The sequence below is a fragment of the Primulina eburnea genome, chromosome 1 (genome assembly GCF_022965805.1).
Source record: "Primulina eburnea isolate SZY01 chromosome 1, ASM2296580v1, whole genome shotgun sequence".
In the NCBI taxonomy this organism is placed as follows: domain Eukaryota; kingdom Viridiplantae; phylum Streptophyta; class Magnoliopsida; order Lamiales; family Gesneriaceae; genus Primulina; species Primulina eburnea.
In genome coordinates, this window is record NC_133101.1 from 58,760,170 (window position 1) to 58,779,568 (window position 19,399).

A 19,399-nucleotide genomic window follows, 5' to 3' on the forward strand; every position below is an offset into this window, starting at 1 on the left:
CAGCAAGCTTGGATTTGAAAATTAGATTTTATATCCGCCAAACACGCGTTTTCGGGAAATTACCCTTCTTTGAGCGACTGTGCCTTGTGTAGAAAGCGTTGTACCTTGTTTTGACCAAGTAAAATTTGGAAACCTTTTTTTTAAAAAAATAATAATCGCAAAATCAGTTTTTATATAAGTAAAGAAAACCGGTGGCTCGTTATCTTTAACTGTTTGAAGATTGAATTAGTTTTATATCTAATAACAGGGGATAAATTTGGCTATTTGTTTACGCAAATGGATGAGATTTAATGTTTTTGTGTTATTTTGTATTTGAATCATTTTTAGGATAATTATAATTTAAAAAGTAGCTATTTTACTATTATTTTTTAATTTATTGTCTCATCATTTATCATCCAAATTATGGGATTAAACAAAAGATTTAAATTTTTAGCTATTTTACATTTACATTAAGAGTGTGTATCATGTGAGACTGTCTGACGGATCATAATCTGTGAGACGGGTCAACCATACACATATTCATAATAAAAAGTAATACTCTTAGCATAAAAAATAATTTTTTTTCATGGGTGACCCAAATAAGATATTCGTCTCACAAATACGACCCGTAAGATCGTCTCACACAAGTTTTTGCCTTACTATTAAATATCAACATATATGTTTTAGTTTTTTAAAACTAACAATATATCATACCTTCATTGTATTAAGGCGCGACAATCGGGTGAATTCTTTGTGTCGTGTATAGTTTATTAGATTATCGATTCTGCTTTTAAAATTTTAGGCTTTTTCGGATGAGATGTCATTATGTGTAAAGTCGTATCATTGTTCTTGATAAAAAAACTAAAATTATTGAAAATCAAAAGATATATGACTAAGATTGAAATTTAATAATATATGATCAAAATCGCGAAAACAAAGATACAAACCAAAAATACAATTTTTCCATTCTTTTATTAATATTTTAGAGATCCATTCTTTTATTTAATGTCCCCTTACGGCAAGCTCATAGTTATGATATCCCATTTTAATTGTACAACGTTTAGATATATATACACGATTATTAAATATAAATAGTTTTAGGGAAAATATTTTTTTGGTCCAACATCTTTATCGTTTTTGGTTTTTGGTCCACTAACTTGTCAATTTTTATTTTGATACATTATCGTTTCATATGTCCATTCTCTTGCAGAGTTGCCAATTTCTGTCGAAAAACGCTGACGAAACGATGACCGAAGCTGACGTGGCTAAACAAACAATTAGGCATTTTTTTGGCCTACTACGATGCCATTAATAGGGAAAATATATTAGTACAATAATTTTTTAATTTCGAATATTTTGGTCCCACCTACCATTGAAATGTTCAATTTTCACAAAAAAACACACAGATTACATTATTGTTAATGCATATTTTGGTGTCACAATCATGGAATGATTATGATAAAATACATAAAATTTGTAAAGTTTGTTTGATTTGTTCGACTTTTTTTGTTTAGTTGCTTTCAAATAAATTTGTTTCCCTTCAAAATCAAGAAATCCAAAATTTTGTTTTGTAACTTTAGCTTTAGTCACCATCTAATCAATGTTTTTTGACAAAGAAATGAAGATTCTAGTTTTAGATAAACCGAAATATCCAAAATTTAGCGGTTATTGTACCAATACCATTTTTTGAAAAGTTGGCAGATCTAAACAAAAAATACAAGTTATTGTACAAAAAAATTCAAAAAATCCTATTTTTGTAGGCACATCAACTTCAGTCACCGCCTCGACAGTATTTTCTTGCGAAAATTGGCAATTTCGAGAGACAATGGACCAAAATAATCGAATATGAAAAGATAATGTGCATAAACAAAAACATTAACAAACTAGTGTGTCAAAATAGAAAAAAACGGTAAAAAAAAATTGGACCAAAAGAGTATTATGTATGAACACTTGGTGTGACAAGCGCTTTAGTGTGCATATGGTACATGTGTAACCGTTTAAATTGAAAACTTTGATAAAGTGACGAAAGAAACAAAAAATCCCAATTCATGGATGGCGTGAGCAATGACACTCGCGTTACCTAAAACTCGTTAGGTTTTAATCGTAACAATTAAAAGTCGGGTCGTCTGCCTCTTTTACACCATCGCACTTCTCGACCCGAGGTACATCAAATTCAAAGAAAGACCTGTGATTAAATAAACATTAAAGAACCATGAAATTTCAAGGAGTTTGAACGCCGCTTTCGGTGTTAAACTTTCACTTAAAATAAAAATTAAAACGATATATCTTTCTTTTGATAAAATAATGATGCAACCCAGGCGAAAAAGACGAGTCGGTTGAGTATTTTGTCGGATTTGCTATCAAGATCTTGAAGGAATATGAGTTGAACGTTTGAACCGAACTTCTTTCCTCCCTGAGCAATTTGAGAGATCTGCGAACAATAAAAGAACCACGTGAATGAACGTCGGAGATGTGTCCGGCGTGACCACTCCGATGTTTAAGTCAGCAGGGAACCAAGCAAGAAAATCAATGTAGCCAAGTGATGGATGTGAAATTGGTGTGGAGAGTGGGGAGTAAATGAGCAATAAATAAGAGTATTCAATGTGTGAATTAATATCTCAATAGAGAATAAATGCAAGTAAAGAACCTGATATTTATAATAGAGGATGCAATGACGACCTCATTTTTTGTTTGGAGCATTAATTATAGTAGGGACGGCTGATTATACCCTATTGTTCTGACATGTCAAATCTAAGACTAGTCACATCCAGCCCACCTGATTTTGTCAACTATTTATGTTAGTCAGAGATAGGTTGATTGTGCACACCCTATCAAGTCGGCGCAATTAAATGCTTCACTCTTATCAAGGTGGACTAGATAGAATACTTCTCGGGATCTCTTATGGCCCAGCCTCTTGACCGACCGGGCCCTTCCATGAATTCTTCAAGTTGTATACTCCTTGGCTTGGGGTAGGGTCCTATGACTCGGATGTCAATCCATTTTGTCACTTTATTGACCCAGGAACATTTCATCCCTCTGACCCGGGCACCTTCCATGGACATGCTCCATGGCTCGGGACGTCGCGGGAACCATCCACGACCCGGGACATCCCGGGGTACCAAATAAGATGCTTTATTCGTATCTTGATCGATCATATTTGAACTTGTAGAGACAATGTTTGATGAGAATTCATTGTAAACCAGTATACACAATTATTAAAAAAAAACTCAGTTTATAAGTTCAATATCAAATTACAAGATATAAATTGTTACGTTACACACGTATCGCGTGTCATATTTTAGAAATATCGACTTTGATAGACTCGGAACCATTGCTATATGATCTAGCCCGCTTTATGATAAATCAAAAGCTACCAAAAAAAAAAAAAAAAAACACACACACACACTAACCTTTTCACTGCATAAATTATTGACCTAGCTTTTTCTGATTTTGTAAAGATAGATCGAAAATTATTATTTTGTTTTGACTTATGATTCACATTTTTTTATTGTGTTTTATTCCTTTTGAGAAGCTAATTAAAGCACAAAACATGATTGAAAGACGAAGCCGTTCTTTAAATACATTGGGCCAATAGAAATTGTTGCTTTTTCAATATTTTGCCCTGTGACTGAGCACGTTAGCGAAACTTGGTGCCTCCATTATTTCACGCTTTCACTTTTGCTGCCTACTTTTGTTTCTCCCCCAAATGGACATAAAAGTAAAAGCGGGCACACGCCTTTTGCGAAATTACTAGGGGGCACCCTGTATCTTATTTTGCACTTGAAAAGCTGATCCATTATTATTTTAATTGAGTCTGTGACTTATTGCACTTCAAAAAAATTCGGGATTATGAATTTTGAAAAATAAAATCACGAAATTTAAAAAAAAAATAAATTAGGCATGGATTTAATCCTTCCAGATCCTTCAACTTATGTTACAGTTGTGAATGCGAGACCGTTGGTCTCCCAAGAAATTGGATCTAGAAGAAGATATAAATGAAGTAAGAATGAGAGAATACTATTCAACTAGAATAGAGTTTGAATACAATCATATGCATGACTTTTATTTCTTAGTCCTTCTATTTTCATTCAACTATTGTAACTACTACTATCAACTAACTCACACATTAACTACCTAATGTTACGATAACATTTTCCCCAAAAAATTATCTGAATTGTGCTGCGGTTCTAACAAAAAATCAATTAACGAAAATGATGTAGCCAAAAATTATGATTATCCGAACTACTCTACTGGTTCGTAATCGGGTCTTCCAAGTAACTGGTGGAGATAAATCTTTGTGGGCTATCACTCGCGTCACAAAACGTCAGAGGCGCCGGGGTTGACACTCCGCCGCTCAAGTCAGGAAATAACTCGTTCGTAATTGAGAGCTAAAAGGTTTAAGTATCCAAAAAATCGTCCTCGAATAATGAGAATACTCTCTTATTTATAGATTTTTTTGGAGAGTGTATAGTAGGCTTGGGCTTTTATAATTAATATAGTGGGCTTGGGCATGATTTTTTGGAGAGTGTATAGTGGGCTTGGGCTTTTATAATTAATTTGAGCCTCATTAATCATTACCCATCAGAAAACAATACTCTGCAAATGCACGGATGTCAAGTTTTAGTATAGATTTGAGAGTCGGGTTGTCGTACCCGCATGAGAATTCGGGATTGCAATATTTCATGCTAATTCTAACTTAAGATAAGCAAAATAAATGATTAAAGGTTTAATGAATTGAAATGAAGTCGTATAATGAAGGGAACTTTAAAAATATTGACTACCAATTGATTTAAAGAAGGTGTTATTGAGTCGCCCTCCCTATCGATTATAAATCAAGGTTGGTAAATGTTACTCATATGAGTAGTGTTCTCATTCACTCAGCATATGACAAGTACTGTATTGATCGATGAATTATAATCACTCATCTATACATCGTGAATTATAGGTAGCTACGACATAAACCGTCGCTAAAATTAGCGACGAACATAAGAAAAACCGTTGCTAATAAACCGTCGTTAATTAGCGAAGATTTTCCATAGAGTCCGTCGCTAATTTTTGAGTAAAATAAAAAATTACTTTAATAATTTAATAACTCTAAAAAAAAATTTACAATCTGACTATGCTAACAATATTCACGATCTTAACTAACACTTAAAATTTATAAAAAATTGAAGCGAAAAAATTTACTCTAAATCGAAACTAAATTCGTGTAAGAGAGAAAAATTTTAAGTGTTATGAAGTGGTGTGAACGAAAATGAAGAAGAGTGAAACCACAGATATTTATAGACAATTTGCGACGGTGTTTGGTGTAACTGTCGCTATTAGCGACGGTAATTTGATAAACCGTCGCTTTTAGTCAAACACCGTCGTGATTAGCGGCGGTTTTTTATTAATTCGTCGTGATTAGCGACGGTTAAGCAAAAATTGTCGCGAGTAGCACAGTTAAGAAAAAAACTTGTCGCTATTAGCAACGATTATTATTAAAATGTCGCTAATTTAAAAAAATTTAGCAACGAGTTTAATTAAAACCATCGTTAATTTAAAAATTGCGACGGTTTCTCTTAAAAGTTAAAACCTGTCGCTAATTTAAAAATTGCGACAGTTTCCCTTAAAACCGTCGCTAAAAGAGCCGCTATTGTTTGTCCAAAAAACACGCTAATTGACAAATTATATTGCGACAGTTTAGAAAACCGTTGTCTTTAAAAAAAAGCGCTATACGACAACAGTTTTCATTAAAATCATTGTTAAAAAATAAAAGACAACATTTTTAGTGAAAAACTGTTGTCGTATCTATGTTGTTGATGGGTAAATTTCTTGTAGTGTGGGTAGTATATACCATATATATAAATCACGTATCATTATGAATTTAGAACGGTAATTCATAAGGTGGCAGAAATTCTCAAGTTACCAAATATACTATCGTGGTATTTTGATGTCTAATTTGACACCTAGGGTGATCAAATCTCTTCGATCATAGTTATTTCTTGCATCTGTTAGTATTTAAATTATAGTTTATATTTGTTTTGTTATATTTTTGTGAAAAAATTGATTATTTAAGCTTATGTAGTTTGATAACTTGATGATTATTATTATATTTGTATCATACATAAATTCATCTCTAATTTGTGAGATTAGGCTTAGAGAATTCATTAGTTCTTTTTTAGTTTTAGATTTTGGTTTTCTTCCAATACAATTGTTTATGTCATTATTTTAGTTGCAAAAATTAGAATTTTGATTATTAGATGAAGTTTCATCGATCATTTCTTGTCGGGAGCGTCGATATTAAATAAAATGAGTGTTAATCTTCTATTATGATCTAAAATACGTTTCATATTGTATATAGCTAAATCTCATATCAACAATCTTTGCTAGTATTTAGATTATTTTATTTTTTTTATTTGTGATAATAATGTATATTTAATTATCAGCACGTTTGTATTATTTTTATATTTAATAAAAACGTTATATAGGATCTTCCCCTAAAAATTACGCTAGGACAATGGCAAAATCATGATTATTAATCTATCCTGGCTAGAATTTCAAACTCTGAATTTTTTTAATTTTTTTAAATTGAGTTACCGGAACTAATATATAAAATTAAAATTCAGCCAATGTGGCCATATATGTGGATGCCTCACTAGCCTATAACAATATTCTGGTCCAACCGTCCAGTTAATACTTAACAACTAGAGTGAGTCTCATGTGAGACCGTCGCTCACGAATCTTAATCTGTCTCACAAATACGACCCGTGAGACCGTGTCACACAAGTTTTTGCCTAACCACTATGTTAAGTTGAATCCGATCCTATTTTGAAAATATTGGGGATAACAATATTATTTTAACAATCCCAGTGCTGGGATTGCATAGAATTTTAGAGAGAGCCTTTTAGCTTTAATTCTAATACTTATTTTATCCAATGTCGTTGAATAATTCCGTCAAATAGAAATGACTTTGTTGTGTTACACATATAGTAGCAGCTCAAAGGGATCCTTCGCTAATGTTCCAACTTCCAAATGCTCTAATAAAGCCAATTTAGAGTGATCGATGAATACGTACGTAAGGTTAAAAGAAAAACATATAAATGAAAATTTGAGCAAAACCCATAAGGTAATAAGTCCAAGGGGCCGATTGGGTTGAAGCCGAGTCTATCCCCCCCCTTGGTTCCGACCATGTCGGTATAATATGTTTCGATCCATCCTTCCATTATCTCGATTTCCGTTTTCCGTTGTAGCACCAGCCAATCTGGATCTGTGTTGTTCCAAGAATGTAGGTCCAAACAATGAGAACCTGAAAAATAATACATGCACAGATGGTTTCCACGAGCTCACATAATTTAATTATTTGAAAAATAATATTTTTAAAAACTATATATAAGAGAGAAGAAAACATGTGAACTTTGATATAAAATAGGGAGAAGTTGGAGAAAAAAATGGAAAAAAAGATTATTAATAAAACTTACACCATCAAAGTTTTACACAATAAATTTTGCAATTTGTAAAGATAATGATAAACAAAAATTGTTTTGGATAATTATAAAAAATAGGAAAAAATGTTTAATTTCCTTAGTAATAATGAAAAATAAGTCAGCTCTATCTTAAAAATAATCGAATTTTATATAAAAGTGATTTTGATACCAATAGTTTTTATTTAAAAAAAATTTAATTTTTTTATTAAACATAATTAGGAAGCATACATACCATTGGTTGTAGACACCGCAACAATGCTCTCTGATATGTCCTCTAGCACCCTTTATATATAATATATAAATATCAATATACCAAAAAAAAAATTGAACTAAAATAAAATAAATTTAATAAATTAACAAAATATTTTTACATATAAGGAAAGATTTATACATTTTTAATGAACATACCCTCCACTGCTATATGGGTCTCTTAACCCATTGGAGAATATAATATTGCTCCCAAACCTTCGAAGAACCAATTTAATATCCTGCATAATTCATGGATATTTTATTTAATAAAATATATGGTACTCCTTATTTTACTTCAATATATATAAAGTTTGCATATATTTATATTTTACTTCAATATGTGAGTGACACCTTATCGGTGCTCACAAAGGTATGCACGGTAGGTGTGCAGCATATCAAAACTATATATATATATGTATGTATTTATATAAATTTACTTAATTAAATACATAAATTAATATTACATGGCCTCCGTAATAAGTTGTAACCCAGTGAGGTCGTGGTGGAACACCGAATACGGCCTCGCATTCCCGGATGCGTCGCGTTAAATTGAAGGGCGATGGTGGAAACATTGTCTCATTGTCAATGCCGATAGGTATCACCATTTCACTACAAGTCTACAAAAATTAATAATATTTGACTCGCTCAACAATTTTGTAGAATTTTATTTTAATCTAGCGTTATAAAATCTCGAATCAGATTGGTTGAAAATTCACATGATTCACCTTGTCGATTCATTAATTTTAAAAATGTAATGATAAACAAACATTAGATATAAATAAAAATACTATTTGGTTCATGATATGAGATGATAACTAAAATAGCGTCGAAATATTAATATCCTCACTTGCCATAGCCATCCCATCATTGTTTCCTTAGGAATACCAGAAGTAGTATTATAACATGTCTGATTGCCTTTATAAGAAACAACTCCGGCGTAGATCCGGCCAAGAATGCTAGTTCCGTTTGGAGCTCCGTCGACCCCGCTACAAATCCTCGTGACTGGATAACTTGGCGGATGATTATATTGGGCAGCCCTTGTGTACATTGATTCCAAGAAATACTGTAGCTCATAAGGAGATCTCAATTGCCTGAAATTGAGGGGGCAAAAAAAAAAGAGTAATTTTATGTTTATTTCTTTTTTTTTATTATCTAAAATATGTTAAGAAATATAAAAAAAATAAATATTACGAGCAGGTCTTGAATTGTTGACTGAGAGTTGAGAGGCCATTGGGCTTGGAGGCGACCCTCTCGATTTCAGACCACGAACCTCGAATAGTTTGGAGACACGTTTCACTAATCTCCTGCGTTGTTTAAAAAACTTAATTTAATTCATTTTTTCTTTAGAAATTGTCGTAAAAAATATTTGTACGTTTTACCTTGTAATCCTTAGTGACAATGGAATAGTATCCATTCTGTGGAGTGATGTCATCAAAATAAAGAATCGGCGCTGATGACGCTAATGCGCCCATGGCTATGTGTGGATACTTGAGACGAAACCACGAGGCCAGCACTGAAAATGTAAGAGACTTTAACCAACGCATGCAATTTCACTTAAATGAACAGATAAAAATTGTATAGATTCGAGTGAGTGAAATGAAATTTATTGGTCGTATTTGCATTATATATGTGCCATGCATTGATTATCTATTAAATTAGAAATTAATTAATATTGATGATAAGCTTACTTCCTCCATAGGATCCTCCAACAACAATAATTGGAGAATTGTGTGCAGAGAAATTTTGTTTTACATGCAACAAGACCTCCGCATAATCGGCTATGGCTTGAGCAGAACTAAAATACCCTCGTAGGGTTTCATTTTTCAATGCTTCTTCCAATGTTCCGAACGGGATTGAATTTCCATAAAAACGATGCTGCACCATATTGTAGCAAGAAAACGACATATGTAGTAAATTAAACTATTTGGGTTCTTAATATATTGGAACGAGAAAACTTGAGAAATTAAATGTATTAAGCACCTCAATGTAAACAGCGAGAGCCTTGAAACGGAGGGAGACATCATTGATAAAACCAATAACCATTAACTCATCATCGAGAGATGCTTCTGCTCCAAAATATGCAAAAATTGGAGAGCTCGAATTCGAGCCGCCCCAATATTTGAGATCGATGACATATCTTTGTTTGAAAGTTGCATAACTCCCCGGTCCGTAGTTGAAGTGATCAAGGGTTTGATCATAATAATATGTTTGGAAATCTTCTGATATATTCGCAGATTCATGGGAGAAATTTTCGTCACGGTTTAATGCTTCCATATCATGATCATAGGGACTGAGACCTGGGATTCTGTGTGAAAATGATGATGCAGATTTCACACAAAAAGGGAAAAGAAGAATGAGGAAAATATTGAGTGGAAGCATGAAAGTGGGAGTGACAAGCACTTCTGCTGGCATGTTTTTGAGAGAGATGGATTCTTAATTTTCAATGATATATATCTGTGTGTGTGTGTGTGTGTGTGCTGATTATTACATAAATGAATCAGAAAAAAGTACTAGCATCCGAGAGTTAATTGAAGATGACAATAAGAAGACATAAAAGAATAAATGGTTTTTGGACTATGGATTGAGCCTAGAGGAGATTACGAGGTTTGAATTTAAAAAATAGAGAACAAAAAAGAAAAGATAAACATGGTTTCTAGGATGATTCGTCATTTGCAAAATAATACTTATAATAAAATATAATAATATATGAAAGGGCTGCTGTCCTAAGGAAAGTTGAGATATTACATTGTTCATTGTTCATCTTTCCACGACTTGATGCACGATACTTTTTTGGGAATTTTGGATCAGTATAGACTTATGATTCAATACAAATTTATATTTTTTGGAAATTTGTTGGAATGTGTTCTTATCTATTAATAGGGTTTGGTTTACGGTCCTAGTGTGAAAAAATTTAATTTGAGCTTCTTGACTTATCATTTCAGTTTCATGGTATTTTTTGAGTCCAAATAGATACATATCGTTGATATTATGACTTAAATGTATGAGATTCAGATATATATAAATGATTTTTATAACTTGTATATGTTATTTATGTCATATGTAAGACATGAAATATGAAATAAAGGTACAAATAATTGATATTATAACACAAACGTATTTAAGTATCAACTGAATCAAATGATATATATAATTATAATTTTTAGGTATGAAATATTTAAAAAAAAATAGACAATGGACTACATATTGTTGAAAATAAGGTATATATATATATATATATATATATATATATATATATATATATATATATATATATCACTTTATTGAGGACTGAATATCATCGACCCTGTTTTTTATGGGCTCAACGGGGTAAAAACTTTTAGGCCCAAAACGTTGGTCTATGTTTTTTTTTAGTGTGTGCTAATATTTAATTTGAGATAAAATCGTAAAAAAATTTCATTCATATATATTTGTAATTTTGGTTATATCTAATTTTCAAAATGGCAAAAACTTGTGTGAGACGGTCTCACGGGTCGTATTTGTGAGAGGGATCTCTTATTTGGGTCACCCATAAAAAATATTACTTTTTATGCTAAGAGTATTATTTTTTATTGTGAATATGGGTAAGGTTGACCCGTCTCACAAAGTATGATCTGTGAGACGGTCTCATATGAAACCCACTCTTTCAAAATTGTGTTTTAATCACATATCTTTTAGTTTCGATAAATTTAATTAATTTTCATCGAAAATATCACGTTGATACTTGAAATGCGAGTGTCATGGACTCATGACCATATCTAGTGACCAAAACTTAACAACCTAGAAAAATTGCAATTTTTTTTTCTTACAACACCAAAATTACAAATTTATCTTGATTTAATTAAATTCATCTTTCTTTTTTTACTCCACATAAAACAACCTAGCTTTTTAATGTGTGGAAATATTAATGGGCCACCAACAGTATCGGCCATGCGTTATTACTTATCAGTATTATATTTAGTTATATACTATCTGATCACTTCAATAACACAATAAAAATTATTCGTACATAATCTTGTCACTCACTCATCCGTAATGGGTCTTCACTACACGATCTCGTTATACTTATATTCATAAGACGAGTATATTTGATTCATATTTGCGATGAAAAATAATATTTTTAGGATAAAAGATAAAATATTCGAGTTAGATTAGATGTTCATATCATAAAATTAACGTGTGTGTGACAATTTGTTCTCAATTTTTTTTCTTTTTTAAATATGACACCCTGATTTATGATATAATTGGGAAAATTATATTTTTTGTCCGTCTTTGTTCCCATTGTTGGTTAATTTATGTCCTTCAATCCACTAATTTGCAATTTTTGTCAATTTTGATTCTTTTCTCAACGGTTTGTAGATATATTGCTAAAAAATATGATATGAATTCGAAACTTGTTGATTTGGTGCAATGCAAGATTTGGTGTAATGCAAGTTATATGGCCAAAATTTCCAACTATAGGAGATAAATATTTCGATATTAATGTATAAATTTGTACTCAGTAATATCATCAATTTTGCACCATAATTACAAATTAGAGTGGTCTCATGTGAGACCGTCTCACGGATCTAATTTGTGAGACGGGTCGACCGTATCGATATTAACAATAAAAAGTTATACTCTTAGCATAAAAAGTAATATTTTTTCATGGATGACCCAAATAAAGATCTGTCTCACAAAATACGACCCGTGAGACCGTCTTACACAAGTTTTTGCCAACAAATTAATGGCATCATCCAATTTCATTTTTTTCGTAGGCACCAGTGAAAAATTAATTCAAGAACTTTTGCGATAATTAACCCATTTGAATTATAACATAAACTTTACACACATATATATACAAAGATTTTTTGAAAAAAAGACATGAGATTTTAAGTTCTAAATTTAATTATAAATATGAACATTTTTTTTAAAAAAAATTCTTTGATGGTGATCACTGAACATACCATGTTGTTAAAATTATGGACCTAGGTTTAACTTCACCCCAAAAGATAGCTCAAGAAAAGATTGTTCAAGTCTATATATACAACTCTCACGAACTTAATTCATCTGATATAGGACATCTAACACACCCCATCATGTCAAAAAAAATTGTTGGTAATGAATTAAGGAAAGTGTTGAAAAGAAAAGTGAGTGAGACTTGTCCTACATCAGAAAAGGAGACAAATTGGGTCCTTCTTATAAACTCTAAGTTTGAGCCCCAAGGGTTACTAGAAATTTTTAGAAGGGGGAAGACGCTAATAGGCTGTGTCTTGGTGAAACACACACAAGCGCGCGCTCGGCTCAACTCGGTTCAGTGCAGTCTTTGAAGTCTATTAATCTTTTTGGACCAAATTTATTTGGAAAATATTGTTAGAAGCACACACGCACTACAATGCACACAAAGTAATGCACTTGGACATAGCTACGCGCGTAGGTGCGCCACATCCCACACGCATGATGTTGTATCTCGGCCATCGGTCAGAACAGGGCGTGCGCGCGCTGCTCGGAAAAACAGAATGCTGCACGCGGCCATCTGACCTTGAACGCACCAAACGTTCTGCGCGGCTCTTGGTAGTCTAGGCATCCACTAAAGGCTGCTTTTGGCCCAACCAATGTATCCTTTTACTAGAGTTGTGACTCTTCTTCGCATCCGGTCTGGAAAGACACGTCTTTTATACACAAACCGTTGATTGTTTATAAATAGTTCCTCCGATCATTTTTTAAAGTTGCTGAAAAATTGGTTGCACTTCCTCTTGCAATTTCTGATCATAATCATACCATCTTGCTTCACAATTTCGTTTGTCATTTGGAAGCTACTGCATATATTGTTCGTTTTTTATCAAGACTTTGTAGTGCTGCAAAGTTTTGACTTGAAATAGTTGTATCTTGGGAACGATTGCCTGCAACGTATAGCACTTATACGGGCATTTCGTCTGCGAGAAAAGATTTTCCTTGCCTCAACTTGCTGTTGTTGTTGCTGCGTTTTGTTCCAGTTCAAGACATCCAGAGTAATATTCTCCTCACACAAAAAACATGTGGAGCGGTGAAATTTACAAGATTTTAGTGTGGTGACCCATAAGAGAAGTCCAACACATATAAGTGAGCTTTGATATCATGTTATGATTATAGACTTGAACATAAATCTACTCTAAATTCTTGCCCAATGAGAGAATTGTTCAAGTTCATATATATATAACTCTAAAAACTTAATGCATACGATGAATGACATCTAACACGCCCTCTCACGTCCAAAAATAAACACATGCATGGAGCACGAAGTTTAGAAGATATTTAGAGAAGTCCAACACATAAAAGTGAATCAAACTTTGATATCATGTTAAGATCATAGACTTTAAAATTAACTCTACTTAAAATTTTTGCTCAAATGGACGATTATCCAAGTGACCAAGTCCATATAAAAGAATAAAGAAAGAAGTTTATAACTTTCAAGCTTAATATTTGTATTAAATATCATTTAACCAGACGAGTATCGATTAATTTTTAGCACAATCATATCGAGGAATCAATAGTATATTTTTTTATTAATTTATAGCTTGAAGATCCGCATAGTATGTTTGGATCCATCCTTTGAAGATCTTAATTTCAGTTTTTCGTTGCATCACCAGCCATTCTGGATCTGTCTTCATCCCAAAAACAAGGTCCAAACAATGAGAACCTGCAAATAATGAATAAAATTCTCCAAGAATTAGTTTCCGGAGAACAAGAAAATATTCGACCATTAATTAAAACCCGTTCATATATAGGGTTTGTCAATCAACAAGGAAATAACTCTCGACGAAGATAAGAGTTATAATTAGATAGAAGCATAACATTTGGTTGTAGACACCGAAAGGGATATTTTATTTTTTATTTTTAGTTGGAGTAAGAATTGTTACAATTGGGTCTCGAATCGAGACTTCATCCCAAATTTGAGACATTGATGATATGTCTTATAGCACCCGCAGTGAGGTCGTGGTGAATAACACAGAATTCCCTATCGCGTTCCTACGTAACTTTATTTTTGCTTTAGGTGTATTATAATGTGTGTAACATCTGTTTTATCTCGTCACATGAGTTAGGAGAATATCAAAACAATATTCAATAAGTTTAATAGCTTCTATGATTAAAATCTAAAATAAATTAACTTACTGGATTAGTACAATTTTCTCTAAAATATAATTATTTCGAGCAAAGTGGAGAGGCGACTTTTTCAATCTGAGACCGAGGAATTTTTCTTTCTTTGATGATGATCAACCCTACTGGTCGTCACTCTCAACTTTATAAACAAATACAAGGAAATATATTTACGCTTGAAAATCAAGATATTTATATTAATTAAATATCAGTCGATGAAATAGGGAATTATTGTTTACAAAAATATTGGAAATGGAAGCATACCATTGGTTGTAGACACTGCAACAATACTTTGAGATATGTCCTCCAGCACCCTTTACACATATCAATATACCCAAAAATAAAATAAAAAATTGTTGAACAAAAATAAAATTAATTTCATTAAATACAAAATATGTCTACATATATGAAAATAATTATGGGAAGTGTTATTTATATTCCAAATTTTATTACTCACACTCCATCTTATATTTTAAATTAATTAGATGAATAAATACATCTATTACATTTATTCATGATAGTTGGAAATTAACCTTTTTTCGAAATATAATAATTTCTTTCTGTGTCATCCATACAATCTCACAACATGATTTGGACCACCCGAGCTTTAGCCCGAGTGGTCCAAATTTTTTTAAAAAAAATTATATGTAAATTTTTGTATAATTTTGGATAAACTTGATATTAGTTCGAGTATATCAATTCAAAATATTAAAGGAAATTAGAGTTTAAAATTCTAGCCCGGATAGTGGTAGATTCCTGGCTCCGTCACTATGTATATATATGTTAATGAACATACCCTCCACTGCTATATGGGTCTTTTAACCCATTGGAAAAAATAATATTGCTCCCAAACCTTTGAAGAACCAGTTTGATATCCTGCATAATTAACAGATATTTTATTTAATATAAAAAAAGAAAGTTGGTGCTCCTTATTTTATTTTGATATAAAGTTTTCATTAAAATAATGTAATAAATTAAAAGAAATTAATTATTACATGGCCTCCATAATAAGTTGTAACCCAATGAGGTCGTGGTCGAACACCATATTCTCCCTTGCAGTCCTCCATGTATTGCGTTAAATTGAAGGGTGATGGTGGAAACATCGACGTATTTTTGTCAATGCCAATCGGTATCACCATTTCGCTACAAGTCTACAAAAATTAAAATTGAATAATTTTATCCAAAGTCGTCATAAATTAAGTAATTAATATTCAAAAAACTTTCTAGATCAATCATCACATAATATATTTGGACCGGCACATTAAATTATTAACGAGATATATCAAACAAAACGGTTTTTATTATAAAATTTTATAATGCGAACGAATATAAGATTAATATCCTCACTTGCCAAAGCCATCCCATCCTAGTTTGATCCGGGGGGTTAGAGGTAGTGTAACATGGCTGATTCCCTTTATAAGAAACGACGCCGGCAAAGATCCGGCCAAGAAGATCAGTCCCCTCCGGAGCACCATCAATCCCGCCGCAAATCTGTGAGACTGGATTACTTACTGGATCATTATATTGAGCAGCCGATGCATACATGAGTTGCAAGAAATTTTGTAGCTCATCATAATTGCTCAATTGCCTGAAATTGAATGGTAATTATAATAAAAAGAAAAAACAAAAACAAAAAAGTGCCCAGATAATTATGGTTTACATTAATTTGGCCTACAGACCGATAAAATTTAAATTCTACTTTAATTTAATTTCTGATTATTGATGCATAAAAATGTGATATTTAGTACTTGAATTATGAAATTATCGCCGGAATGCATAATTTATTTTGCTTTAATCTATGAAATAATTAAGAAATATATAGAAAAAATAATGATGAGAAAAAGTATTACGAGCAAGTCTTGAATTTTTGGCTAAGAATGGAGAGGCCTTTGGGTGTGGAGGCGAGACTCTCAATTTCAGACCATGATTCTCGAATAGTTTGGAAACACGTTTCACTAACCTCCTGCACATTAAAAAAGCAAAAAAAATAAAATAAAATAAAAAATTAAGTACTTAAAAAAACCTTTTTTCCTTAAAAAATTATAATAAGTCGTAAAAAATGTGTCTGAAATTAATATATAACCAACCTTGAAGTCGTTGGTGACAATGGAATAGTATCCGTTTTGTGGAGTGATGTCATCAAAATAAAGAATTGGCGCTGATGACGCTAATGCACCAATCGCGATATGAGGATACTTGAGCCGAAACCACGAGGCCAACACTGAAAAGAAAAATTATATAAAAAGTTGTCGAAAATTAAAAGTTTTTGTACAAAATTAAAAATTTGAAAATTTAATGGATCAAAATCAAAATCGGATAAGTTAATATAAAAAATTCATTTCCTTTATATTATATATATAGTATATTGTGTGTGAGAGTGAAATTTGATAGGTGGAAATGAATTTATTAAAATATAAAGACAAAAACTTGTGTGATACAGTTTCACAGTCGTATTTGTGAGACGGTCTCACATGTCGTACTTGTGAAACGAGTTTCTTATTTGGGTTATCCATGAAAAGTATTACTTTTATGCTAAGAGTATTACTTTTATTATGAATATCGGTAGGGTTGACGGTCTCACATGAGACCCACTCATAAATAAAATGTTGTCATTATTGGCCACACAGATTATTTTGTGTATTAATTGAGCTTACTTCCTCCGTAGGATCCTCCAACAACAATGATCGGAGAACTGTGTGCAGAGAATTTTTGTTTTACATGCAACAAAACCTCCGCATAATCAGCCATGGCTTGAGCAGAACTAAAATACCCTCGTAGGGTCTCATTTTTCAAGGCTTCTTCCAGCGTTCCAAAAGGAATTGAATTTCCATAAAAACGATGCTGCACCATATCGTAACAAGAATACGTAAGTAAATTAAACTGTTTGGGTTCTTCAAAAAAAAAAAAAGAAGAAGAGAAATTAAATGTATTAATCACTTCAATGTAAACGGCAAGAGCCTTGAAATCTGGGGCGACATCATTGATAAAACCAATAGCCGTCAAGTCAATATCGAGGGATTCTTCTGCTCCAAAATATGCAAAAATTGGAGAGCTCGAATTTGAGCCGCCCCAATGTTTGAGATCGATGACATATCTTTGTTTGAAAGTTGCATAACTCCCGGGTCCGTAGTTGAAGTGATCAAGGGTTTGATCATAATAATATGTTTCGTAATCTTGTAAAATATTTGCGGATTCAGAGAAACTCTTATCCGTCTTTCTCAGGTTTAATGCTATTTTATCACGATCATAGGGACTGAGTCCTGGGATTTTGAATGAAAACGACAATGCAGATTTCAAACAAAATGGAAGAAGAAGAAGAAGAAAAAGAAGATACAAGTGGAGGAGCATGAAATTAGTGGGAGTGTTAAGTTTTGATTGCATGTTTCAAAGAGATGAATATGGATTGTTTGATGCGCAATATATGAAGCAATTTATAGATATTATAAGCGTCTAAATATCGAAGTTTTTTTTCATATATTATTTTTTAAAAAATTATTTAAGGGCTTCAATAAAAGGGGAAAAAAAAGATTAATATAATGCATTTTTAAGAAATACACGAACGAAGAGATAACGATTAATCCTCACAAGAAAGTGATTGATATTGCCTCACCGGCTAGATTTTGGTGCTTGTTTTAATCTTAGAATTTTAGTGGAATACTTTTCAACTAGTGTTGGAACTGTTCTAATAGGGCACGCGTACGTGTATATTTATTCGGTTTAAATCGTATGGTTTGTCTTTTGACTGACTCAATTTTTTTTAAAAAAAAAAAAAAATTGTATAACAAGTTTTCTTTAAAAAAAAAATTGTATAACAAGTTTTCTGAACTTTTAGCATTATACATCTTTAATAATTATAAGTTCATTGTATTTGACTGTTTGAGTTTGACTATTATATATACATGCATGGCTTGTGATGCACACTAGATGGGAATATATTCATGGCTGTTGCTTTAATATTTTGGGTAGGTCTTTTATGAGACGGTCTCACGAATCTTTATCTGTGAAATATATCAATACTATCGATATTCACAATAAAAAATAATACTCTTAACATAAAAAGTAATATTTTTTCATGGATGACCCAAATAAGATATCTGTCTCACAAAATACGACCTGTGAGATCGTCTCACACAAGTTTTTGCCTAATATTTTATAACTTCTGGTTCATAAAATTCTGAAAATTGCCAATATGTTGATAGCTTATCTGGTTAGAAGTTGGAATAAAATCTCATGTTCGAGATTCAATTATTAAAAAAAAAATCCGACAACTCAATGGGAGCTATGTGGTGCAACATATCTGGGACAAAAAATAAGTGCAGTATATCTTGATAGTATAAGATTCCAATGGCTAATCATTAAGGCCGGTGATAGAGACATATGGATGTCAATGAGTCCGGATTTTACTCAGACCCGCAATGGACTCATATGTATGGGGTGGGTTTGAGCATACTAAATGGGTCATGAGACGGGTCTCGAGTCTAATTTTTCAGACCCGTCCGGATATAGGATGGGTCATGGGTGTCATAATACCCACCTCATACATGCCTCATATATGTGGATATAAATATTCTAGGGTTTTAGTTTTATTAATT

General features: G+C 32.2%; 2 protein-coding genes across 2 annotated transcripts; both read right to left on the reverse strand.

Moving 5' to 3' along the window:
* Positions 1-6,998: 6,998 nt before the first annotated feature.
* Positions 6,999-10,051, reverse strand: LOC140808945 (uncharacterized). Its single transcript, XM_073166342.1, has 9 exons — positions 9,675-10,051; positions 9,383-9,569; positions 9,074-9,207; positions 8,886-8,998; positions 8,542-8,785; positions 8,159-8,311; positions 7,854-7,933; positions 7,678-7,727; positions 6,999-7,267 (listed from the first exon to the last, which is right to left on the reverse strand). The coding sequence occupies exons 1-9, from the start codon at positions 9,966-9,968 to the stop codon at positions 6,999-7,001; spliced, it is 1,524 nt and encodes a 507-aa protein (XP_073022443.1). The 5' UTR covers positions 9,969-10,051.
* A 4,058-nt stretch (positions 10,052-14,109) lies between these two features.
* On the reverse strand, positions 14,110-18,208 carry LOC140834579 (uncharacterized). Its single transcript, XM_073199573.1, has 9 exons — positions 17,745-18,208; positions 17,462-17,648; positions 16,895-17,028; positions 16,658-16,770; positions 16,155-16,395; positions 15,803-15,958; positions 15,604-15,683; positions 15,072-15,121; positions 14,110-14,349 (listed from the first exon to the last, which is right to left on the reverse strand). Exons 1-9 carry the CDS (start codon positions 18,186-18,188, stop codon positions 14,216-14,218), a joined length of 1,539 nt encoding a protein of 512 aa, XP_073055674.1. The 5' UTR covers positions 18,189-18,208; the 3' UTR covers positions 14,110-14,215.
* Positions 18,209-19,399: the final 1,191 nt, after the last annotated feature.

What these genes read in the sequence shown, in the direction of transcription:
- LOC140808945 (XM_073166342.1), bottom strand. Translation starts at nt 9,968, where the DNA reads ATGGAAGCATTAAACCGTGACGAAAATTTCTCCCATGAATCTGCGAAT. An exon ending in CTCTCGCTGTTTACATTGAG is followed by an intron (nt 9,570 to 9,674) that starts GTGCTTAATACA and finishes AATATGGTGCAG; the next exon opens with CATCGTTTTTATGGAAATTC. An exon ending in CAACTTATTACGGAGGCCAT is followed by an intron (nt 7,934 to 8,158) that starts GTAATATTAATT and finishes TGAATTATGCAG; the next exon opens with GATATTAAATTGGTTCTTCG.
- LOC140834579 (XM_073199573.1), bottom strand. Translation starts at nt 18,188, where the DNA reads ATGCAATCAAAACTTAACACTCCCACTAATTTCATGCTCCTCCACTTG. An exon ending in CTCTTGCCGTTTACATTGAA is followed by an intron (nt 17,649 to 17,744) that starts GTGATTAATACA and finishes GATATGGTGCAG; the next exon opens with CATCGTTTTTATGGAAATTC. An exon ending in TGCAGTGTCTACAACCAATG is followed by an intron (nt 14,350 to 15,071) that starts GTATGCTTCCAT and finishes CATTATTTGCAG; the next exon opens with GTTCTCATTGTTTGGACCTT.